Source organism: Papilio xuthus, unplaced genomic scaffold, assembly GCF_000836235.2.
Source record: "Papilio xuthus unplaced genomic scaffold, Pxut_1.1 DF826945.1, whole genome shotgun sequence".
NCBI classification, from domain to species: Eukaryota; Metazoa; Arthropoda; class Insecta; order Lepidoptera; family Papilionidae; genus Papilio; species Papilio xuthus.
Window position 1 is genome coordinate 5,160,013 of NW_013531704.1, and position 27,285 is coordinate 5,187,297.

The 27,285-nt window shown below is 33.7% G+C and overlaps 2 protein-coding genes across 4 annotated transcripts in view; one reads left to right on the forward strand and one right to left on the reverse strand.

Moving 5' to 3' along the window:
• The window catches only part of LOC106121091 (dual specificity protein phosphatase 22), a 30,087-nt gene extending 23,363 nt beyond the window's left edge, over positions 1-6,724 (forward strand). Inside the window, exons 4-9 of one of the 2 annotated variants that reach the window (XM_013316589.1) lie at positions 985-1,156; positions 2,363-2,516; positions 3,452-3,640; positions 4,584-4,773; positions 5,128-5,188; positions 6,018-6,724. In XM_013316589.1, coding sequence (XP_013172043.1) covers positions 985-1,156; positions 2,363-2,516; positions 3,452-3,640; positions 4,584-4,773; positions 5,128-5,188 — 766 coding nt within the window. In that variant the 3' untranslated portion in view covers positions 6,018-6,724. The remainder of the gene's footprint in view (positions 1-984; positions 1,157-2,362; positions 2,517-3,451; positions 3,641-4,583; positions 4,774-5,127; positions 5,189-6,017) is intronic. The other variant, XM_013316590.1, reaches the window with a different exon arrangement.
• Positions 6,725-10,478: 3,754 nt separating this feature from the next.
• The window catches only part of Tmep (Transmembrane endosomal protein), a 20,714-nt gene continuing 3,907 nt past the window's right edge, over positions 10,479-27,285 (reverse strand). The window contains exons 3-8 of one of the 2 annotated variants that reach the window (XM_013316968.1): positions 20,211-20,376; positions 18,672-18,898; positions 15,992-16,193; positions 15,537-15,769; positions 14,911-14,995; positions 10,479-11,874 (exon numbers count right to left, since the gene is read on the reverse strand). In XM_013316968.1, coding sequence (XP_013172422.1) covers positions 11,732-11,874; positions 14,911-14,995; positions 15,537-15,769; positions 15,992-16,193; positions 18,672-18,898; positions 20,211-20,376 — 1,056 coding nt within the window. In that variant the 3' untranslated portion in view covers positions 10,479-11,731. Of the gene's footprint in view, positions 11,875-14,421; positions 14,656-14,910; positions 14,996-15,536; positions 15,770-15,991; positions 16,194-18,671; positions 18,899-20,210; positions 20,377-27,285 lie in introns of those variants that run through there. The other variant, XM_013316969.1, reaches the window with a different exon arrangement.

Below are 27,285 nucleotides of genomic sequence, written 5' to 3' on the forward strand. Positions count from 1 at the left end.
CGTTTGAACCCAACTAGGGCAGTGGGAAGGTTGGGTTCAAACCGCTATCACAATAGACTATCACAATCTAGCCTAATAATGTATAATTGTTTAATACTGGCAACTTAGAAATTTGATTTTCGAATAAAAAATATATTCTATTTTCAATTTTGAATTTCAAATTGAAGGCGATTTTTTTAAAAACATTTCGGAAAGTAGGTGAAGTTTAAATTAGCACCTAACTCTCCCATCTCTCCGTCGTAATGTAATTCGCTAGCTAGAGTTCTAGAAATATGGACCTTAGTTCTCCAGAAAACACAAAACGATGTCACATTTACGTATTTCACTAGACTTAATAATATATTCCAAAGCAACGTACCAAATACCATTTCCTATTGTACTTATGTTCAGGAATTAAAATGAGCCTTGTAATTTTTTACTTTTATTAAAAATAGTTCTGTGTTAAGAAGGATGTATGTAGGAATAACTATGTAATAATGTTCCCTTATTGACATACTACGTGACATTTAATAGTCCACTAACATCGTAAAATCAGCGTTTGTAGTTAACAATCTGTTGGCTGGCTATCTACACTTACAGATCAACATTGTTAAAATAAATGCTGTTACAAGTGGTAAAATTCAAGTAACCTAACCTAACTCTAATAATAATGATTGACAGTTTTATTTCATCTGTTCATCATAAGCTACCTACCCTAAGTTAGGGGTGACTATGACAACCACGCTGACCCAGTGCGGGTTGGTTGACTTCACACATATCTTTAAATTTATGCTCAGATATGTATGTGCAGGTTGCATTACGATGTTTTCCTTCACCGTAAGAACGTCGGATAAATGTACATATGTAAATCGGAAATCAAAAACACATTGGTACATGGTGGGATTCGAACCCAGGACCTGCATATTGCAAGTCGAGTCCTGAAACCACTGTGCCACCGACGCTCTTCATCTGTTCACCAGCGTTTAATTTTTTATCTCTTCCCAGTTTAGCGGGTATGTCTCGCAGTGTTACGGTTGCGGTGGCATACATAATGTCGGTGACACCCCTAACATGGCGTGAAGCACTCAAGGTGGTGCGTGCAGGCCGCGCAGTTGCCAACCCTAACCTCGGTTTCCAGAGGCAACTGCAAGACTTCGAAACATATAAATTAGTTGAGGTAATTTTTAAAAACAGTTATCAGTAAATTAAAAAGAACTGCGGAGTTATACAAAGTTCATTCGCTACGAAACTTCTATATTGAATAGAACCGACAATATCTTTAGATAAGTCACGTGATTGTCGCGCGTCAGTTCCATACAACTTTGAAGTTCGCTATGGAATCGCTTCGAAGCGAATGCACTTTTTCTTACTCCGTTTTTCGTGGATAAAATTATATTCTTGAATAATTAATATCATTTCTTATTATGTCACGTGGCTTCTAAATTAAGATCCGAGAGAGATTTTGTGAGTAAGGCTCAATATTCATAAACATTTTGTTTTTTTTTGTAGTCAAACTCAAAGAATGCAATTTGCTAACTCTGCAAGATGTATTATTAACTTTACTTCTAACGTATATTAGCAAATAAATTGTCCCAAATTGTCTCTACAGTTTATTACTACACATTAACAATATGATTTATGTTGTAAACATCTGTCGTTTGCCACAGATAACAACAGCTCAGAATCATGGCCAGAAAGAAAAATGTATCTTTTTATTTTTTAAATTGCAACTTTCTTCTTTTCATCAGACAAAGGAATTTTTCTTGCGTGCTCTTTTCTTTGTATTACAATGTGACATTTGAATTAAAAATGGTTTACATTTATGTCTTTTTTCATTTACTACACTATTCTTTGTTTTAAATTAAACTCTACTAACACATAAAGAAAAAAATATTCTTAATAACTGTTATAAATTTTTATTTAATATATATCTCCATCCCTTTCACTCAGGTATATAAGACAGACTAAAATATGAGTATTAATGCAGGCGACAACTATAGTAACATCCTGTATACACGTACGCCCTCTATCGATATTAAACATTACCTTTGCTGTACATACACGTTTCCAGAAAGATCGATCTTCGGCCAAATGTTACTGACCCAAACAGTTGTTTCTTTAAAAACTATTAGGTATGTTTTTCTAAGATTGATATTTCTACATTCTAGGAAAACCTTTTTACCCTTTTTTTTTCAGAGGGGAATGCTTTATGCATAATCCGCGCCCCGGGGGGGACGCGGTAGTTATGTGGGATTCTCCTCCATAACGGCATACCCACTAAACCCCTCTGTTCCTCCAACGCATCGGGACGGGACTACGGGCACGCTTTCGCTCTCGTCCGCGGCCATAAAACCTTTTTACCCTAATTATTTGGACATTGTAGGAAAGGCGACGTCTTAAAGAGCGGTATCCATCGTTGGCGCTAGCGGACAGCGACCTGGCGGAGTGTCGCGTCATGCTGGACTCATATCAGCTTATGCTGCGCCAAAAGACCATCTGCGAGGGCAAGTGTGCTATGGGTCGACAGTGTCCTACTGGTAATATCGCCCTACTTATTATTTTTTATAGTATATGGTTGCAAACGAACCAACACAACGGTCCTCTGACATCTCAAACTGTTGCCCATATATATCTTACTAATATTATAAAAGCAAATGTTTGGATGGATGGATGTTTGGTTTAAGATATCTCCAGAACGGCTGAACGGATCTCGATGAAATATGGCACATATATAGAAGAAAGTCTGGAATAACACATAGGCAACTTATTATGTTTTTTTTTAATTTCGCGCGGACGGTAGCGACAGCTAGTATTAAACAAGTTATAAGGTTGCTGTTGCGTTTAAAAATACTAAGGTCTATGGGTCCTAAGTTACATAAGCTCCTTGAATCACAAATAGTCTTAAAATTATCTTTTGTCACTCAATATTCTGTTAACCTGTTAATATATTAAATTAAGTCAGATAACTAAGAAATCTCATTAAAAAGCTTTTCTCGTTTTGTACACGTATTTACACAAACGTAATTGAATGCGGAACAAAGAACATGTGCGACGCAACGACTAGAGAAAAAGACGACAGCACAAAAACAAAAGATATGATCTTATCTTACGAGCCAGATGCTACTTGCTTTTGTACCCGTAAGGACAGGTTCGGTAAAAATACATGAATTATTCATATAATGTATAATCAATTATATAAGTATTTAACAATTTTTAAATATAGTTATATTGCTTACAGAAAAACCGCTAATTCCAAATGGATTTGCGGACTGTCGGTTGTGTCAAAACTTAGAACACGTGAATGTTAATTATCAAAGGAGTTTTTGTTATGCGTTAATCAGTCAAGTAGGGTCAGTCAGCCGAAGAGTTGTTTCGTCTAAATAAGATTATGCAAAGATAATGTGGCCTTTCAACATTTATAATCCTATATAATCGTCAGCGTGGCAAAGAACTAATGTAACTATGTGATCAGGTGTGTGCAGGACGGGATCAAAACGTCAGCCGCGCTCGCGCCGTCCGTCCGCCGCGGGAGGCGGGCCAGGAGGCGGGGAGCCGGGCGCAGGGGGCCTAACGCGCTCACCCTCCACCCTCTCCACTACATCTACCACATCTGGCTACAGGCCGCGCTCCTCCCCCGCAGGACTCTATAGTTACACTGGACGTGAGTATCTGTAACTGTGGCTTACGAGTACCGCGACATTTTTAATGACACATGGCCATCTCTCTCATTATCTTTGAAAAAGGCGACAACAATAGCGGTTCTAAGAAGAAGAAGTTTGTGTTTGGATTAAGGAACTTTTGTAACTTGGATACCGCGAACGATCGCGACTGTACCGCGTAGCTTGCAGAATATTGTGTACCGTATACTTTACGTAATTTTGGGCTGAAAGTAGAGACGTATATTACGTATTTTCATCTACCTATAATTCAGTATCTAAAAATATGTGTCAAGAATTTTGTTACGAAAATATGCTGTATAAGTAAAACTGGATGAATAAATTTGCTATTAAAACGCTCTAAATCGACCAATAAAAGTTTAAGCACCGATTAATTACGAAATTGCTTCTCGAAGCGTCATTTAATCCTTTAATTTCAATTCGCACGGATTGGCTCAATCACAGAGGCGCGTTTCGCCTTTAATCATAGTAATTGGAGATGAACATCATTAGGCTAAAAGGTTTAGTAATTAACTGCGCGCAGCTCTTTGCTGTCTGTGGTTACAGTTATGAGTGCAACTTTTAAAAAGTAATATTAAACGAAAGCGAAAAAAATAACTGGAATGTTATGCAGACTTTTGATCTAAAATACAAAACCACAATATCTCGAGGGATGTTAAGAGGAAATGTTGTTTACGTGTTAGGATTTTGTGATAAAAGAACGTGAATAATATTCTGAAAACATATGGTTTGACTCATTTTTACAAAGACTTAAGAATACGAAAAAACAAAGTGCCGAAAACCATAGCATCCATAAACGTATACCTTAAGTTCGTTTAGCCTTTATGCCTGAAAGTGAAGCAGTAGACCTTCAATCGAGTTTCTTTAGCAGGATTACTTTGAGTTTCTTTGACTTGGTTATGATCGTACAACTTATTGTTACCTTAGCCACATCGAGACCGACTAGGTCGACCTCAGGGTTGAGCGTGACGCGCGTGCGGGACGCTGTCGGTGGGGGCACCGCCATGGCTGTAGGAGGCTCCGAGTACTCCCGTCGCCGAGCTGCCTCCGCGCCGGCCACTCCCGCACTCTCCCCTGCCTCTTCCCCGCCGGCCTCCCCGCACAGGGCGCCGCATAGGTTGGTAGTGCCAACTTGATAACTTTTACTTTTGTGTTTTTTTATTCCCATATCTAAGGACGTGCATAAAACCAACGCCGAATCAAAGAGTATCAGCACTATTTATTGATTCGCTTACGTTACTTACTAAAACCTTAAAATCCTTATATTTCCTTAACATATCAACCCAATTTCATTTATAATCACAAATATTTTATTGCCTTTATATTAAGAAATCTACATAATGCACTTTTTGGTTTATTCAAAATCATGTACTTTGTCAGAAACTGGGCAATGCTTCATGCCATTATGAAAGTTTTATTTAATTCATTGCATGTTCTGTATTTTTAATTTTGTCATTTCATTTATTGTTAGAAAAGCCTGCGCTTGGATCATACCTTCTGTGAAATGGATGGACTCTGAAGACGATTTGTAGGTAAAGAAATACGCCTTCTTCAAATAAATCAAATCTCTACTTGAAGAAAACCGATAACCATGAAATTACGGCCAATTTCAAATGTAATTGGTAAATATCATAAAATAAAGTGTACGATAATTTTTAAATTGATTTTAATATTCATTGCAAAAACTTTTGGTTTCTTTACGATGAAATCTTTGATGCAAAATCAATATAGGTACCTAAGCTGATACGTTTCAAAGAGAAAATTCGTTTGACATATTCTGTAAAGCTTTTGCTAAGCTTAGTGAAGCTCTATAAAATTTTCCGGCAACGAATGGTTTTTAATATCTAAAGTAAAGCTTTGGATCCGTATAACAATGAAGTATTGTACAACACATTGAGTGATCTCGCAGCAACTGTTGAATAAGCGAACTCTACACAAACTATTGTTCACATACATGTATTCCACATTTCTGAATGACAGACATTTTGTATAAATTCGTCGCGTTTTACCGGAAAATTATTTTTATTTGTTTATGCTGTTTTTTTATAAAGCATTGGAATATTTTTGTAGTGATAATGTTTACAAAAAATGCTGATAGAGTCACAATTTTAATTCAAGAATAAAATTATTAATTTAAATTATTTAATCTAAACATCCATACATACATCAATCTAAACATTTGCATTTTTAATATTATAGTATAGATGAAGATAAAAGAAATTAAAAACGCGCTTGCTCCAATTTGTTCTCTTATTTCTTGTTTGTACACGTATGTACATGCTCGATAAACTTGTTCTCGAGCAAATTTGACCGTCTGTTACATGCATTGCGTAATTTCTAACTAGTTTGTTGTCTATCCAGGTCTCGACCTACACAGCGGTGTTCGTAGCAGGCCGCCAGATGTCGCACCACATCCGCCCACAACCGCACAAGAATTAATTTAATTATTAAGTATTGTATATTACGATACACGATTCTATTTGACATGCACTCGCTCAAACTTACATCAGCTGAAGCTTATTAAATCAGATAAGCTTGATTAAATATTTACACCCTGTACAGTCGCGGAAAACCTCGGTGCTGCAATTAAAAAAAATATCTTGTTTCTTCCAACGAGACAAACTTCGACCCGTTTTATAAATTAACAATAGGTAAGTGAGTTACGCAAACGACGGAACAGTGAAAAAAAAATTAGTCGTGTATCACACATTATGAGGAGCGGTCAAATGACTGTCGCTTTTAAGGAGGAACACCGCCAATTTCCTCGACTGTACCAGTTGGTTTCGATTGCAATGATACTTGATTTAATACATAATGTTATCTCTGTTTAATCAAAGAGAATGTAAGAGATGGCAATATGTATTATTACAATGATCAGTGCAGTGAATTTCTGGGCTATGATGTATGGAAATTAAACTTCATTTATAATTGCCAACTTTGGTACAAGTGAAGTTTGTTGGTTATTTTGAATGATAGTTTGTGAAAATAATCTGTTATTATAAAATTACAAAACATATTTTCTGGAAAGTACAGTCGCTAACAAGACCCATTATCGTAAATTTCAAAAAAATATTTATCTATTATACTTACTAACTTCATTCTTATTTCTAAAAATGACCAATTTTATTTAGATTAAAAGTTTAGTACAATATTAAATTATCCTTTACAATTAAATCAAGATCGTTCAAATGTTTTATGTTATAATTAGTATTTATTTAGTAAAGAAATACTTCCTAACACATTTTGCACATAACTACGAAAGCGAACTGAACCGAAAACAAAGATTTTACTCCATGTTAAGATTCGATTTCGCGTAGTAAGTTTGTATGTAACATTTCGACGGAATAAAACAAATCCATGATAAATTCCTATGAAATTTCGTTTCATCTACAGTTTCTTTTCGCAGATATGTGCTGAAAACAGATATTAATTTCTATCTATTATAATTAAATTAAAACTATAGCGTCTTGTAAATAGCGTAGCTTGTAATCTTTGCTCAAATGAACTTATTCCGTTCATGTTGCACAACTAAGATGTGGGTGACTTACGTTTATGTATTGTGCTCACTTTAAGATATAACGCTTCAAATGCATAAACTCTTTACTTATAGTAGGATTCAACCTTTATAACGGCTCGGGGTTAGCTGGGAGCTTATGTCTTCGTAGCTATTGAAAGCTCAAGGTCAGCTGCGAGCCGCGCAGTGTCCCTTCTGCCGCATGTCTTAACGCCCTACTAGTTCCGAGCTGCCAAGAGGTTTGTTTTACGCTATATATGTACATGTGGTGCGCAACGTCTTGTACAAAATTCTGAGCTGATATAAAGTTTGGATGGTACTGTTCGTTGGCGGCATTCTCACAAAGCCATATAGTTAACTCTCGGATTTCTACAAAAAAAAACTATAGCTCAGTTGTTTGGCACTGGCTATATGTTTTTGTTTGAATGTTCCCGCAGTGTAAACCCTCGGTTACCCAATGAAAATGGGTACGTCAACAAAATGTAGAGTTGAAAGTGATATTTAGTAAAAGGACTTATTTACTTAAACAAGTATTTTACTAAATTGAAAAGTGACTATTTAAATGTCTTAAACTATTTAGAGACAAACAATCCTTAGAATATTGTTTAAAAATGTAAAATTCCCACTTCAAAAGGAAACTTATGAACAATGTTTTGTAAAAGCATCAAAAAATTGAAATAACAATGTTTTGAACAAGTATTTCGGTAGTGGCAACCCACACTAAGATAGACTATTAAGGTTCGGTTTAGACAGTTGGAGTGGAGAGCAGAGCAGATTCTTTTTTTTATCTTAAATTACCTTTCTACTATTGTAACAAGGTTAAATTTGACTTTGAAGACGTCTTTTCTTATCAAGTGTACGTGTAAAAAGAAGTGAAAAGTAAAATTAAAAGTGTTTTAGTTGTATTAAAATCAATTTAATTTGTGATTAAAATATGCCGTGTTCTCCACTCCGGCATGTTTGAACTAGCTGTTATCCGAACCGAACAATGAATAAATTGACTTGCCTTAAAATTTTAATCTAATTCCTTAGGGCTTAGCCGCAATTTGTGATTTTGATGCCTTTAGTAGAATAATCACGGCTTAGTAGATTATAACTTATAAATTTTGTCCATCCGGTTGGTATACTGTTGGTGTTAAAGGTAATTAAAAAGCGATATGTTTTGTACAGGAATTGTGGTCTCAGAAACCAATGATAAAAAATAAACTTATTTTAGTTGAGATTAGTTTAAAACATCGTTATGCAAAGTCAAAGACTGGTAAGACCATAACTCATTTATGTTTGCTTTGACTATAGTCAAAGATATCTGGACTGTTAAGAGGCGCTGCTATCGCGTTTAGTTGTCAGAAAATATGTAAAACCTATTTAGAGAAAATGACAAAACTTGACAGCTGAAGTACGAAAAGGTCACTTCTTTGACATTTACATGAAGGCGCTAGTGAGCTATCATAATTTAGTTTGACTTACGTTTATTAACATGGGTTTTTGAGACTAAAATCCCTGTTTAAACCTAGTTATATCTGTTTTTTTCTTGTCAAAGATGAAAGACAGGGATGACGATATGTTTTATATACAGCTTTTGGTCTCAGAAACTCATGGTAAATCAGATATCCTTTTCTATATCTCCAAAATATTCGAAACTGATGGATGGACGAACTAGACTTAAACTACGGCTGTAAATATTTTTCTTATCTATAGATTGTACTATAATTCTCAACTTATTAAAATCTTTCATATTCCTTCTCCTTTCTGCACCTTGTAATGATTGCTGTTTTCTGTGACGTAATGTCAAATCAATATTTGTTACCGTGAAATTCCACTGGTAACACTCAAATATATTGTCTCTGTCCTTTCAAAGAGAGTAAGCAGGATGACAATATGTTTTCATATTAGTAGTTTTATCAGTGGAAATTCACCTTTAGTGTTGCAGTGAGAATATGTGACAATATTTTATGAAAGTTTTAAGAGAAATATTTTTATGTATGGAATGATTTGTATATACGAATGTACCTGGTTAAAATGGGACAATTATAATTGTAACAAAATTTATAAATATTGTATAACAGCACGCTAGATACAGTATGTCACAATATATCGAATATTTGTTTTAGAAACACACTACATTGAAAGCAATAAGTGTACAAGCACATTGAATATATTTATAATAGTTAACGTTTAAATCTGTATATATTTTTAATATAAAATTTAATAAAAAAACTTTGTTTCATTGTGTAACCAAAACTCGTATATAACGTCACTTTTTAATATTGCTATCTCTTTTTTCTACAAAGATGTAGAGCAGGATAGCAATATTGTAGTCAGCTACACATTGATTTTGCCTACAAATTCAAATACGTAGAGAAGACAAAACCGAGAACCGTGCAGTTTAACTGACAGATGAAGTTTTACCTACAATTTGTGCAGCGGCCTTAACAAGTCTACGTTGATGTGTTTTTCTCCTATAAAAAAGACAATGAATTATTTACGAATAAATGATAAATTGCATTCTTGACAAATTAAAATAAAAGGCAAAATGACAGTACCGTATGTATTTATATTCTTACATAATATAAAACTTCAGGAGCTAAAACATCTTTAATTAAAATATCTAACATTAATGTTTGTTATACTTTCAACAATATTTCTGACCAAAACTATTCTATTTCTGTTACAAAAATAATTTCATTTATAGTCGGAAATAAAGAAACTGTCTTATAATTATTATATATTATTGGCATATTTATAAGCAAATAAGATTTATTTTTAATATTTATGCGTGACTTAATTGACGATTACAGAAATGCAATCAATTTTACGCAAATAAAATAGTTTAAAAAGATAAAATATAAAGATTAATAAAATGTTTATTTACAATTTATATTATAAAATATTAACGTTATAGACACATTAAAAAATATACTACCACACGTATAATTTAAAAAACACGAGCATAAATTAAATGTACGACATATTTTACTTATATATCATATTTAAAAAAATTATAATTTTTATGATTACTACTTAAGAACTATGTTTTAACTATCACCACTTGCAAGTAACTTCCCATTTAACTTTTTATTGACTTAAAATTACTTTGAATAAATAATTTAACTGTTATTTTACAGAAACAAATAAAAAAAATTCAAAAAGTAACAATTTCTTACATTCATAATTTTAAAGAACACCGTACGCGATAAACAGGACCACCATTTATTATATTGTAAATTAAAAAAAAAAAGTTTGATGTATTTTAAAAAAAAAGTCATAACTACATATTAATAATCTGTTATTAAATTTATAATTTGTTTAAAATTGTATTTACCAAAAATTTTCTTTTCAAAGTTTTATAATCTATAAATTTTATGCTCTATTTTGTAAGTGTACAAAGCGATCGGATGTCAAAAACCTAAATAATTTTGTCATATTTCTGCCAAGATTAATAAATTGGACGGCGAAGCGGTGCTTTTTTATTAAAATCAAGCTTAATAATGCTTTAATAATATAAACATCTAATCATTATTAAAAGAAGCGTTAATGTGGTCCATCGTAGAATGTAGTTCAAAGGTTATCTTATCTCCCAATAGTCCCAGGCAGGGCTTTGCCGCAACAACCGACAACGGGCAGCCGTAGGATTTAATGAGCAATAAACTTTATTATATGATATCGCATTAACGCAGGCAAATCTGGTGAACTTGTAATGTGTTTTAAATACATATCAAATTGAACATTTTAAGGCAGTGACCACATTTATAATTATAGCAACTTCGGTAAAAGTGGTTTTAATTTCGGCTTTAGTATCTCTAAAACATCCTAAAATTACTCTCAAATATTCAGTACCATTGTGGGAATATTAATATTTTATTCAAAAATATATTCTATAGAAAGATTTGTGACGTCAGAATTCGAGTAACTAAATTTGCTAATATTATTTTAATGTACATGATGTCGGACTACATATATTATATTTTTCACAACTAATATTCTATATATTAAATAGCTGTATATATTTTTATACAGTTAAATCATTATTAGAATCCAAATCCTATTATAATTTAGAGGCATATGGTTTTGCACTTTTAACGTTTATGAATTGTTTTTTGCTCAATTGTAGATTTCGAACGATTTCCATTAATTCGTCTTCATTATAAATGTCACAAAAGGATTAAAAAAATCATTTGTATTAAATTTTAGACAATCTTTAAGTCGCTGTTAGTTATAGTTATCCAGACTGCATAAACAATAAGCCCTTTTGACAACTGTCAGTTACTACAATTTGACAGCTGTCAAACAACATTGAAAAAAGAACTTTGTTTAATTTAGTGATAATTTCGATTAGACTGGTGTAGCGTTAATTGAAATAAATAAAGTTAATATATCTCGTTAATTAACATATATCTATTCGGGGCAATTTGAAATTCTTTGACAGATTTTTATCGATATTTTCCAAATCGATTTTAAGTTAGATCTTTTAGCCGCTTAGAGTAGATTTAGTAAGAGAAATCCACACTAAGCGACTGTTTAGGTCAGCATTAAACGATTAATATAGTCTTAAACCGTGTGTTCACTGGAACTCGTCGTCGGAGCTGAGGAGTGTAGTCTTCTCGTGGTTGGCATGGCTGATGGTGGCGACGCGCTGCGGCGGGCGGGGCGCCAGCGCCGCGCCCTCCTCCCCGGATCGCTTGCCTACACCCGCGCTGCGCATCACTGCACCACGCACAATGAACACGTCACAAAATAGAATAAAATCACACTGCCCAACTCAAAGTCGGTTAATGACCAGTTAAGCAATCCCTTACTGATTTTCTCATAAGCTAAGAGACGTTTTGATAGACATTTTACTGTAATACGGATTTGGTTCTTTTAAAGACCTACTGATTTAATTTTTAAAAGTTTTTAGTTCGAAAATCCACAAAACAGGAAAATACCTTATACATTGTATGTGTGAATGAAGTACATAGTTTATAACAGTAAAAGATGTTAGTGTCATGTAGAAAAAATGTGCTGTAGTGATTTACAAATCGTTTGTGTGTTTAAAAAGCATCGAGTTTATAATGAAACATGTAATTTTCATTTGTGTCCAACTTAAAAATATAATGAATGCACTTTGTCAGTTTAAATTTAGTTCATATAAATAAAAAAAGGTAAGAAGAATTTAACTTGAAATGGTTACGAAGATCCTAATTTTTAAAAGTACATGAAGTGTGTAAGATGAGTAAAACGACACACATTAACCGTGGATTTCCGAGACCAAAATCTCTGTATAAAACATATCGTCATCCTTATCACAATCTTTGATAAAAAAGATAGCTCTTTGTTTCAAAAGAGGATTTTAGTTTCAGAAACCGACGGTAAATATTTCAAATTTATAATCCTAAATGTGAAAACACACATGCAACATTTAATGCTTCAATGAACAATAACAATAATGCATGCTATTCAAAGATTTCATGTGTGAATTAATACGATTAATATAAAAAGAATTCAACTAAAATAAGTTTTTTTTTAAACTTTACCCTATTAAATATTTTTTAACCATGACAGTTATATATTAAAGTTATAAGTAGTTGTAAACAACGTAAATTAGCACATATATAAATTAATTAATCATCATACTAATTACGAACAATGTAGGCATTCCAGCAAATAAAAATAAGAAGCTAATTAAATGGGTAACACTTACCTGATCGGTGACGTCACGAGATAATCAAAATAAATAATACAGTAGAGTCGTTTTATTGTTAGCGAAAGGGCAAAAATACAAAGATAAAATTAATCTATAGTCAAAATGAAACAATATCCGTCTTAACCTAAGTTTATCGTCAATAACAAAATCGTAATCTTAGTTTAAACGCCCGTTTGGGCAAAGCGCTACTTATTTTAAAACTAATTTATTAATGTATAAAAAGAATCGTTTACGCGTAAATTACAAAGCATTATAAACGTGGAGTTTGAAATTTCGTTTGTTTCTTTAGAATAAAAAAAAATTAATCTCCCAAAATACCGTCTAATTTTTTTTGTTTTTTTAAAACTATATTGAGGTATGATTTTTTATTTTTATATATAAACCATTTTAATTGCGTTAATGATAACAAAAGCCATTTAAGAAAAAAAAAGGGTCTTGACAGACAGACGGACGGACAACAAAATGATCCTACAAGGGTTCCGTTTTTTTCCTATGAGATACGGAACCCTAAAAATTTAGATTTTTTCTGTTTGCAAAATACTAGAAAAACATTTTGTCTCTATCCTTAAAATGTTTTACTGCATTTCTTAAGCGGTTTTTAGAAATTCAATCCTCCACGCTTATAAATATTATTTGCCTTGATTTCCCAAAAAAAAAAACAAAGTCACCGACCTAAATCGGTCTTTGGCAATTAAAAACTGTACATTTCGGTGGACAATAGCTGGTAAGAATGTAACTTTTTTTTTAATAATCAAAAACTACTATTTAGAAAAAAAATCTTATTAATAACAAGATACTAAAATTTACCCTAGCGTTTACTAAAAGGATCATATCCACTACTTAAGAAAAAATCAAGAAAATGTACAGATTTAAGAAAAAAAAAACGAAAAAAAAATCACAGAAAAAAAAATAATTTACAATCTCCACAACACATATATTGGCATAAGGTACAAAAATAAAAAGAATCAAACTTTCTTATAGTTTTAATGATTAGTCCGAGTACAGGTAATTTTTTTTATTTACATAATAGAAGACTAAAAAAAATTTTTTTTTTCAAAACTCAAAGCAATTTTTTTCCTATTTTTTGTCATTATGCACATCGGACTAGTCAAAACATTAAAAAATAACAGTAACAAAATTGACATATACATATATATTAAGAATATAACCACGAGGAGCAACATATTATCGGAAAAACTTTGTCGAAAAAAAATATATCTGTTAAAGATTAAATTATGTTACTTAATTTCGTATATAATTTCGATATTTTATATAATATTTAAATATACTTTATATCGATCGTGTTAAATGTAATTTCTATATATTTAAATCATGTCAAAAGTAAGCTTAATAATTATCCATATGAAAATAGTAAAATGACTGATAATTAAATCTTCAATTTTTTTTTGTTATTTTGCTATATTTTTTTGTATTTTTTTTTACTAACTTTTACTATTTCAAGCTCATATAACCTGTAGAAAGATATTTAATAAATTTGAAATGTTAAAATTCTCTTTAATGTTTATTATTTTTTTATGTGTAAACAATTTTATGTTAGTAATGTAACCATGCTCGGAGGGTTATGCAACTGGCAACAAACGATATTTAATATTTCTTGTCTATGGTCCAAGTTACTCTATGGTCGAGTGACTCTATGGTTGATGAAGGCAAGTGTTACAAGTTGCATCATGGCGTATTATATCATAAAATATAGACAATGCACAGACAGACAGACAGACAGCGCTTCATGCAGAGCTATGGCAGAGCTTATAATTTCTCATAAGGCAGATGAGATGTGACATCTGAAAGAGAATTAAATCAAAAATAAAAATACCGCGCAATATTTTTTCGTTTACCAAAAAAAATTAAAAAATAAAAAATTTGGAAAAAATACTACAAACACTAAATTACTTTTTCACTAGTAAACTTTTAGTAGCTTTGAATAAAATAGCTACCATTACTAGCAAAGATAATATACTTTGGTCCAATATTCGGCAAATAATATAAATGAGGCGGCGAATGTCATGCGCATACATACAAACAGACGTACAACTCACCAGAACTGTATTGCGTGTACTGCTGGTATTGCGGGTGGAAATTATGGAAAGCGTCTGTCATAATGTCCTTCGGGTTCATTGTCTCCTGGAAACATTAAATTATTTATATCACATAAAATACTAAATCAAGAATTTATAGTTCTGCCGGTACAATCAGGGAATCCAGCAGTGTTCCACCTTAAAAGCTACAACAGTCTAAACGTTTTCTACACATTGATACATAGACGAGGTGAAGTAACCAATAGGACGCAGATTTTAAATGTCTGTACAGAAAAGACGTTCTATGGTACGCGGATTTTCTCTTTATTATCTGATCGTTTACACAACCTCACTGGTAGCTAATTGTTTATTTGTAGTAGATTGTCTTGTTGCAAGGAACAAGGCAATTTATTTTGTAATTTGACCACCGCAGATTTCCGCGACTGTACAGTAGTGATCATTGAAGGTACAAAAGCTTCAATGGCATTATCTTTATGCAATGAAATTTTAACAATAGGTTGGGAGACTTATTTAATAACATTTTATAATAGTTTGGCGGTTTGGAACATTATAGCAGACAGTGAGCAGAACATTATGAAGTAAAGATAGGCGGGATGGGGTATAGAGGTATGTTGCAGTTTTCTTACCTTGAGGCTGGAGGATATGGACTGCATGGTGACGGAGCGGTGCGGGTCGCGGTGCGGGGCGTAGACGGCGGCGGGGAAGGCGTAGCGCAGCGCCACCGCCGCGGCCAACATCTCGATGCAGATGAGGAAGTTCTGGTAGCCCGCAGACACCGTACCCGCAGTCGTCGGCACGCCGCTCGCGTCCACCAGCGGGGAGATCACCTCCGCCTTCTCCAGGATAGCCAGGGCCACGCCTGCAGAACACCAATCATATTCATATTTCATGTGTTCAAATATACTCAAATATATTAATCGTTACTTTCTAAGAGAAAAATCACTGTCTAAAATATGGATATATCAAGCATATGGATATATCGATCATCACGTAATTCAAGCATTGACACGAAACTTTTAAATACCAATACAACCAAGTTATTCTATTCTTCTTTCTGAAGAGTTCTCGGACATATACTAACCTTGCCAGAAGGACAAAAAGATGACGGACTTGACGGTGAAGAACTTGAGTACAGGATCGAAGGGCTTGAGCATCTCCCTGGTGGCGCCGAGGAAGAGGAAGAGGCCGTACAGCGCGAGACTGACAGAGAAGTTGTACACGATCGTAATGTACAAATAACCGCCGTTGGGGCTCCAGTCACCGTCGTGGTAGTGTCCCGCTGACTGTAATAAAAGGAATTTAATAAGATTGGAAGTTAATTTATTTACCACTAGGTGGCGTTATTATCAATTAAAACAAATCCGAATTTTTATTTTAACTTTTATAGTAAATAAAGTATTCATGCACATGTAATTTTTTTATCGTATGAATTTTTCGTTTTAGCATTTCCTGTACCCTGTACGAGATTTTTTGAGGTGCCACCTTTTTTTGGTGTCAGAAGGAGAGTCCAAAGATATTGTATATTAGGGGGCGCCACAGGCGCTCCTGTATATCCAACGCTGGCGCCCTGGGTAACCGCCCTACCTCGCGCTGCCCTAACGGTACTGAGGATTAGCCAAGCACTAGTTCATGAATAAAAAAAAAACTTGTCATTTGCTAGAGTAAATAATATATTAACTGTCTGTATTCAATTTTAATTATGATAACATATCGCACAATTCTGTTTGCAGTAAAGTATATAAGTAAAAGATAAGACAAATTACGTAGAAGTATCAGTAATGAGTATGTACGCGGAAATATATAACTAATATTTGAAATAACAAAAGCATTAAATAATCAGTTGTATTTCTGATTTAAAATAATTGCATAGATAACAATATTTATATTTGTATCAACTTACAAATCTGAAATAAAAAATGTTACCTAATCGTAATTATTGCGTCATAAATGATTCATTTTAGTTGAATGGTAGACAGATTAAAATGACTAATTCCAACCTTGAAGAAATAAAACTACAGACTTTCAATAGCAATAAAATAAAAGATTATTTTTACTTACAGTAAAAATATCTACAATTATTAAACTTCAACATGTCTTACTAATATTATAAATGCGAATGTTTTGATGGATGGATGGATGGCTGTTAGAAGGTATGACGGGCTCTAGCCCGCTTTAACATCTACGCACGAATTGGCCCGGTTCGCCCGGTGAAATACCACGAGCACACAGAAGACAGGCGTAAAGTGGAAGCAATTCCGCGTTTCGTCTGATGAGTGTGCGTCCCGGGGGCCTAATTTAGTTCTCTTTCCCTTCTCACCCTTTTTCTTATAAGGAAAGAATGGGAAGTAGAAGTGAACTTTCCGGATGAGAGGATGCATGGGAAGAGAAAATATTTTCTTTCTGTGCATCCTCTCCTCCGTCGATTAAAGGTAGGCAACGCATATGCAATTTGCGTATGTCTATGGGCAACGATCACTTCGCTATTTCGGCGATTTCAGGTGGCCGCTCGCTCGTTTGCCACCTTATAATATAAAAAAAAATCTCCAAAACGGCTGCATGGATCATACAGGAGTCGCAGGCGACAGCTATTCTCATAATAAATATCAAGATGATTCATTATTACAAAAGTAGTTACTTTATATAATAAAGAGACTAATTGATTAATACATAACAAGGTACATAATATAAATTGATGGCAGGTGCTTACGTGATACAAGTTACATTGGCTGCTAATTATCGATCAACTTGCTAACTTTACGTAATAAACATAGTAAGCAAGCAAGCCATATATGTTCAATGTCGTTATGTATATCTTAACTAGTATATACAGCAGATTTACTATATATGGATTATCCTATCTATTTAGATTATCCAAACGGTAAATAAAAGTTGCTAAAGTAAGTGTTTCTATTCAATTATGACGTCACCAAAGGCGATGACAATTTTGTTGCTAAAGTAATACGTCAACATTGGGTAATTGGGCAATTAACATTAGTCGGAATTCCCGGTAATGAATTTTTATAAATGTTTTCAGATTTCACGCGACTCGCTGCGTTGAACACAATTTTAAACGTATAGCGAGATGGGTAGAGAGGGAACTCCTTGGTCCGCCAAGATATTTGAAAATACTAATACAAGAAATGCAATCACGTGTTTTATGTGTTTTAAACATTAACAAATATTTCAATCGATACAAGTCAACTCCAAGCTTGTGCTAGGTTCACACCAATAGCCAAACTTGTATTCAAACCACCATGAGATCTTATTACCCATAACTAAATCATTAGGATATTGACGTTTCGATAGGAATTTAACAGTGGTAGAGCCCGCTTTAACATCTTCGCACGAATCGGCCCGGCTCGCCCGGTGAAATACCACGACCACACAGAAGACAGGCGTCAAGTGGAAGCAATTCCGCGTGCAGTCTGATGAGTGTGCGTCCCGGAGGCCTAATTTAGTCCTCTTTTCCTTCCTACCCTTTTTCTTATAAGGAAAGGATGGGAAGTGGAAGTGGACTTTCCGGATGAGAGCATGCATGGAAATGTTTTCTTTCTGTGCATCCTCTCCTCCGTCGATTAAAGGTAGGCAACGCATATGAAATTGCGTATGTCTGTGGGCAACGGTCACTTCGCTATTTCAGGTGAGCGCTCGCTCGTTTGCCACCGTATGATATAAAAAAAGAACATAATCTAATCAAGTATACGGCCATTAGAAAACTGAATTACTCCAAGATTTAATTGTCATTGTTTGAGTCAACTTACCTGTAAGAATATAATGATGAATGCGCAAAGCGGCTTTATGAGACAGAACTGCAGTGTGGCTTGTTTGCAGAAACGTAAGAAGCCGATGGTGTATGTTGCTCCGCTAAGACAGCAAGTTCCGTTGACACACGAAGCACGGACCGGTCGCCCGCGCAACTCCGACATTATGTTCCCCTCACCACCCAAGTACTCGTAACACAGTGATAGGAAACTGTAGATCACGAATGCTGGAATGAAAATAAACAATTATAATTATTTTGGGGTAAAAATAATAAAGTCTAAAAGATAATTCAATAAAAACATTTTTGAATACAATAAGAAATCTTAGCCAACTTTTTTAATAATTTTATTCAAAGTTGAGAGAAAAAAATCTGTATAGTTTTAGATTTCTCATTGTTATGTTTTTAGGGTTCTGTACCTCATAGGAAAAAAACGGAACCCTTATAGGATCACTTTGTTGTCCGTCCGTCCGTCTGTCAAGACCCTTTTTTTCCTATTTCGCAAGTACGGTATTACAGCATAGATTTAGATTGGCATACCTTTCTGTATTTCGCAAAAGCGATTCTAGTCTCTTTAAGTACAGATTTAAATTCATAAATATTTTCTTTTCATAAAACCTTTATGAATTTGAAGTTACTAAGATTTTCATCATCATAAATTTTAATGCAATTAAGAATCAGAACAAACAGAACTTTCTTGTGATAAATGTTACCACTTTACATTTAAATCTTGCGTAGCAACGCATTCTATTGTCGCCTTGAAATATAACGACGGTTGCTCTCATTAGGATGAACATTAATTAATTTACATTTGAAACAACAAATTTATGTTTATAATTTCACTCGGAAGCAACATAAGCACCTATATTTGAAAAGGTGCATTACATCTCACTAATATTATATATGAGAATGGTTTGGATGGATGTTTGTTTGAATGCATCTCAAATTTGAAATAAATGTAGAATACAACTTGGAAGTACACTTAGGCTACAAATTCAGTTATTTTTCTAATACTGTACGGACGGAGTCACCGGCTAAAGCTTGTTATGATATAATACGCTAATGTGCTCGAGATATTAAAAATGTAAATGCAATGGTGGAGAAACATCGAGAAATCTTTGTCTCATAAATGTTTTTTAAAAACCAGTGTAACCGGATTATTAAGGTCGGAAGGACATTACACAAGTCGCCTAGCAATGTGCTAAAAATATACGAACGTGGAAAAATATACACACTTAAATAAATTTTAGAAAAGTACATTATTAAATGTCTATAGAAATTTCTATCATTATTAGCTAAGGCACTACATCCGCAAATTGACGTGGACCTGGTAACGTATCGTCGTCTATTTTGGGCTTTTTCTTTCCAGCTCCTAACAGCGACATTCTTAATATCGTCTTCCATCTACCAGCTTACTTTCAAATAGACGTTTAGGGCCTGTACAAACATCCATGCGTGAGCATGTGTGCAGTGCTGTCTTTTGATAGAAAAAGAAAGTCTTTTTGACGGCTTTCAAATAAAACATTTATTTATATCTTACCTTCATAGCAATCTCGGACAGTAAAGAAGTAGACATAATAAGAGTCTCCGTTGAAGAATAGCAGCGAGATCCAGCTATAGCAGCCATAAATCGGTACGATGAACAGAATACGCACGATCCAACGCTGCTCCGACGGGTTCGTGTACCAGCGCAAGTGTTGGTAAATCTGCAATGAATAGTGAATTCGTATAAGTACACGGAATAGACGAAAATCAGCTTAATGTTTACATACTAAAAAGATTATTAAGTATGTATGAATACACAGATACTTTCGACAATAGATTTAAATCTAAGAAACTCAACTAAAATAAAAAGTAGATTTTACTCTAAGAAAACTTTTAATCGAGTGTAGGTTTCAAATAGTCGAGTAACCTACAATGTACTGTACCATATTGTGATATAAAAAGATTATTGAAGAATATTACTATAGGTAAAACCCAAACATCCTTGTTTAGAATGACTTTTGACCCTGAAAGTGGAGGCTGGGATACTAAGTGGCCGAGAGCCAAGTTAGTTTAGCCTGAACTTAATATAGAGTAACCCAGGTCAAGGCTATTTCGGGGATGCCTCGATTGAAACTGTAGCTATAACTTAATAGCTTAGATATATAAAATGTAAATTATGAAAAAGTATAACATAGTGTAGTAGTGGCTTTAAAAGAAATCCTAAAAACAAAATTGAGTTTTGAAGTTTTTATATCAAATACTTTAACATAAATTTGTACAAACATTTTTCTTTAAAATTTATTCGCCCTAGATAGGAACGGAATTAATATTGCAAAAAAATCACATAAAATGTGCTACAAAACGTTACCGGGTCGGTTTTGCTCGGAAATGTTTACCCAAAGTGTACATTTGTACGGGAGCTAAACGCACCAATGTGAGGTTGTAAAAAAGTCTTTGACCACTGTCACTTCTTATATTCCACGTCTACCGGAATTACTTATATAAAAAACTACATTTAAACATGGATCTATTAAACTTAATAAAAAAATCTTTTTGTCATTCTGTAGGGACAGTAATATTTCGTCGATTTATGTAAGTTACTGAGCTTTTTAGAAAAAAAATGACAAAAACGTGTTGATAATTTCCACGTACAGCAATTAGTCTTTACTAGACATTTTCATACCTAAAATTGATTACAAACACATTTTGCATAACTTAATAATATTATAAATGCGATAGATGTTTGTTTGAAGGTATCTCTAGGACGACTGAACAGATCGCGATGAAATTTGACATACAAATAGAACATTGTCTGGAAGAACACATAGGCTACTAATTATATTTTTGTTTTAAATTCGCGGGCGACAGCTAGTGTAATAAAGTTGCAGTGCAACAATTTAATAATGACGTCATTCCACAAGGTCAGACGGATACAAAGACATTTATGACGATCTGGAAACAGTTGAACAAATACTTAACGTATCGACAGCTGCTTACTTCACACCAAGTCTTGAGTGAAAGCAACTACAATGAATTATTCACACAATTACGCACATACGAAAAAAAAGTGGAAGTGTGGACTTCTACAGCCGAAACATACAAACACACAATGTTGTCTCAGTTCAAGGAGACTGAAAGGGAACATATGTCTTCGTACCCCGGCAGTGGAAGCCCACGGGTAGATAGAAATAAAGATATTTCGACATAACTATCTATACCTAAATTTAATAAAAAAAAACACAAACAATATCATATACTTGATGCTATGCTTTACCTACAACGAAAAATCTAATTTTAAAATTTTTGCCCGTCCGTAAATCCCCTTTCGTTCCGGGTTTTCTCAGAAACACCTGGACCGATTTAAACGGGACTTTTTTCTGGAAAGAATCTTATGTGTGCGAAAGTAACTTAGGCAATTTTTTTTATTTTGCTCTGAAAAAAGTCGCTGGCAACCGCTAGTCTATTATAAATATAAAGAAACTTCTACGCCATATGTGTTTTAGTAAATATCAACAAATATTACATTTGTCTATGTATATTTGATACAAGCAACAATATCTATATATATAAAAGAATGTCGTGTTAGTTACACTATTTATAATTCAAGAACGACTTTACTGATATGGCTGGAAATTGCTGAGGAGGTAGCTGAGAGCCAGGAGACGGACACAGGATACTAATTATTCATTTTTAAATTTTTAGTTTTTTTATATAAAATAAGATATATATCCACGCAAACGGAGTCGCGGGCGACAGCTAGTATAACAATATAAATTTATTACAAAGCAGAATAAAAACATAAATTCCCACAACACTGTCGACGTTGTTTACGTTGTTTGAATGTCAGTATTAACGTCCAACATTTGTCCTCAAAACTGGTTACAACATAAGCTTGCTCATAACATGACTCAAATGAACACCGCTACTTTGAACTGCGCTTGCAACTCATCCAATTATTAATATCTACATGCTAATGTGAGTTTTCACTGTTGCAACACATGTATAAAGATATTTTGTCATCCCTCTAATTGTCATTGGTAAAACAGACAAATTACGAAAGAGGAATTTCACTAAATGTGAAAAACTCAAAAACTACTCAATGGTTGACTCAAACTCAAAAACTACTCAATGGTTAGAAATTGGGATGATCCAAGTCTCATGCTTTTTATCGTATCTTATACAATAAAGCTCTAGTTATTCATTCAGACATTCGGTATGTCAGGTATAAATAGGGCTTGTATTGAAGAGATGCGGAGAGTTTTAGCCTAGTTTCATACATCGTGTTTATCCCGTACACTAATTGAGCCAAGGCATTCAATTGGCTTACGAATAGTATGTTTGAAAAATCACGTTTGAAAGTCAAACACAAAAGGTCTGTTATTGCCCGTTTTACGTTACATACATATTTGAGGAAATATATTTTAAACTTATATTTTTATAACAAAAATAGCAGTCGCTCGCGATAAGTCCGCGCGGAATTAAAAAAAAAACACAATTAGTAGCCTATGTGTTCTTCCAGACTTTGTTCTATATGTATGCCGTTCTGGAGATGATACATCCATCAATTCATCCATCCATATTAGAAAGATAAAAGGAAAGGAAATCTATTTATAAAATAACGTACTTAAAGCTGATATATGTAACATATATTAACCAAAGCGATGAAATTTTAAAAGCTATGGTCACCCTATGCCGTGGCAATTAGAAGAAAGTTGAAAATATTGCGGTCTCTGACAATTTTCCATATGAGCAATTCAATTTAAACTCGTTTTCTAATAAAATTATATCACAAAATTAATTTCCTATTCTTTTTCAATATCGTTTACGAAACATAGAAAATTTATTTAATAAATTTCCAAATAGCTAAGTCAACAAGAAAACTCAGAAGTAGACAACAAATAAATTCAGTATTTTTTGTATGGATCATAAAAGAGCCCAATCACATTATTTGCCAAATTACTAGGCTTTCGGTCTTTTGATCCAAAGGTCAATGTTTATTAGAGGAAATATCCTTGAAATATCATGCAAAAGAAGGATTGCGTAAACATTGCGTTTTACATATATCAAAGTATATAACAAGTTTTTTTTTATTTCTACATCATCATCAGCACATTATACGTCCACATTGAGAGACTTGGAGCCTACGCTATGTTAGGTGTGACTAGGCCATACATTTCTACATGCAAGTAAATAATACCCAGCAGTAGTGGGCCGTAAATAGCTTTTTAAAACTCCTTCGTCGCATTTATAGTGGTTCTTCCAATCGATTCTCGTCTGTTTTCTCGCTGCAGACAGACTGCGCATGGCTCACGTCATTCTTTATCTTCAATTTCAATGGAATTCTTAACAGTAACAAAAGTAAAGTATACTACCATTGCGTTTGTTATTGCCATGACCTGGCCTTAAACTGAGGGTCTAGCACGAATATTTGCGAAATACACCTACGTAACATCATCGATAAAATGTCAAAATTTGTGTGAGTTTTTTTATTTTTTATTTCATTCTAGGTCAACAATTTTTGTTACGATAACTTTCTCACAAATATTGCTAGGTCCTCTGTATTATATGTAACGCCGTGAGAAGACTCCTAAGAATAATCTTACGTATGGGTCATTGCTATCACACACTGTTTGTTATTTGAATCCTTTTTCCTTCGGTAATTTTATGCTGGGTATTTTCATAATGTGATATAGTTCATATAGATTAAATTTAAGTTTAGCAATACCTTATCAAATGCGATACGATGATAATGTGCAATACTTATAGATTGGTCATACATAATGATATATTACACTTGTCTTTTACCCGATTAATATAAACAAAAATCTATTATTAGACATATAGGATGTCCTAATACGAAAATTGTACATTTTTGTATTAGATTTGTACAACGTAAGGGCGTAAAATACAATGACAAATCACATACAAATTATTCATATATTTTATCGGTGACGTTACGAAAATGCATATCGCAAATATTCATGATAGACCCTCTGGTTACTAAATATCAGTCGATATCGTAACATTTCAAAAACTTGATTTAAAATAAAATGAAATCAGCGAAAGCTATACACAAGACAAAATAAAATCAAAACCACGTTTACGACACACACTGAGACCTGGCTAAAAATGTTTTGTAGGACCAAGATGTGAAGCCTCCACCCTATTTTCGCCTTTAAGCTATGCTTCAAAGATGGAAAGAATATTACCACAAGATATTTCTCATGACCTATTTCCTAGTTTCCATATAATAACACGTTAAATCTTACTAATATTACAAATGTTTGAATGTATGAATGGATGGGTGTTTCTTAGAAAGTATCTCGAATTATCTAGAACGGCTTAAGATATCTCACTGAAATTTGTCATATATGTAGAACATAATCTGGAAGAACACATAGACAACTAATTAACTTTTTTTTTGACTAATTAACTTGGACGAAGTCGCGGTCGACTAGTACTGTGACAGCTATAGGCCGTATTTGATTAGTCGTTAAACTAAATATGAACACCGTAGTGTCGACAGCTCATGAAAGCGATGAAGCGCATAGTTCACGTAATCTCGAATACCAAACATTCTACATTCATTTCAATTTACATAATGCTAATAGGTGTCGGTCGCGACTCCGTCCGTGCGGAATTAAAAAATAGATAGTAGCCAATTCTCAGACCTTCTGAATAAGCATATAAATTTCATAAAGATCGGTCAAACCTTTTCCGAGGAGTTTGGTAACATTGTTAAACAATATAAAAGCTATTTAAAATATGTTGCTAATTCCAACGCTAGCATGTTTTTTTGCAAATAGCACTTTATTTAAATCTTTAATGTTTCACTTATTCACAAAACGCTATCAAATAACACAAACTTTTTTGCCAATAAAGTAATCAAATCTTTAAAAGCACGTCTTTGTCATTTTTTGTTCGACGAGACGGTAATTTGAGACCGATATGCGAGAAGTCCTTGTAGTGTTCTTGTCGCCAACTGATCCTTCTAAGCCAGACAGGGTAAGTGTAGATTAATACGGAATATCCTTGCTAAATATCTAATGGGTTACTCCAGTTACAAATGTCTTGAAAACAAGCAGTAACCGTGAGATTCTATGGCCAAGATCGTCTTTCAAATCGTATTGTTATCCCTGTTTTGTGAATGATAATGATAGAGTTAACGATATGTTTTATACAGAGATTTTGATGTCAGAAACCAACGTTAAATTCCCTACATGACCATTACTCTATTAAATTTCAAGTTATTTGGTGACATTTTATACAATCTTGAAATAAACCATGAGGTTCCACTGCAGAAACAATTAAACAAAAACAAGTTTAAGTGCAAAACTTAATATGTAATCTTAAGGCTTGCTTTGAATTACTTAAACAAAACAAAAAATATATTTTTATATACCGTAAAAGTAGGCACGGTCGTATTCATATCCTTGTATCATAGATTGTTAATTCGTACGTGAGAGCTTATTTTTATCTCAAATTCTCAATACATACTCGACTGGAGACACATTAAATCCGAACGCTTGCGAAATTTATTTAGCATTCGGCACAGCCTTGATATATTGCAGGCAGTTTGAAAACTAGTTTTATACATTAGGAATCGGAAAACATGTTGCGTTCATATTAATCGTGAATATGTGCGAAATATCTGTATAAAACATATTGCTATCTCTATTTTTCCAATGAAATGCCAAACTTGTTTTCATGTGAGTGCTTCGTCAGTGGAAATCCACGGTTAAATGGATCAACAGTTATTTAAAATCTAGTGCAAATAAAAACAAAAAAGAGAGTATAGACGGATTGTGTGGAAGAGGATATGCGTAAGATGGTGAATTCAGATATGACAGCTAATAGAAATGGAGTAGTAGTACATACTGTGCCGATCCACCGTAGGGGAAAGGGCAGGTTGGTAATGATGAAGGCTATGGAGACGAGACAAACCACGCTTCTACTATGTAATTGCAAACTCAATGTAATAATTTAACTAACATAACGTACATTGGTAACGGCAGATTTAAATTTAGACGACCTAAATGTATACAGCTCTTGCAACACCAGGAACGTTTATTTCAATAGTAAACATCCAGTGATCATATCTTTGAAGGTAAAAATAAGTTAACACATTAAACGGCAACGTCTCTACAACTCGCTCTTTAACACATAACAGTGGCATTAAACGTGTTAACTCAATTTACTAACACGAGAAGAAAAAGAAGACAGATGACTTCGTTTCGAAGATTTTAAAGCAAAGTTCTTGATTATTTAACTCTTATTTCTCCATTCCTGACATAAACTTGTTAATACAATACGTATTTTAATCAAACGTGGGAATAATTATAGCAATAATAAACAGATGTATTTGTACAACATTTATACTCGTCCGGCAATACAGTGTGTTCTGTTTTGGGAAGAGTAAACCCGGACAACGCGGACCCGGACACAGGATATACATGGGACATTTTCTCCAACATTTCTATGTAATCTAACGTCCTTAAGAATGGTATTTCCAAAGCACATCTGGTTCGTGACATCAGGATGTACGTCCTAGTGTATAACATACTAGCTATCGCCCGCAACTGCGGCCGCGCGAAATTAAAAAAAAAACTAAGTAGCATATGTGACTATGT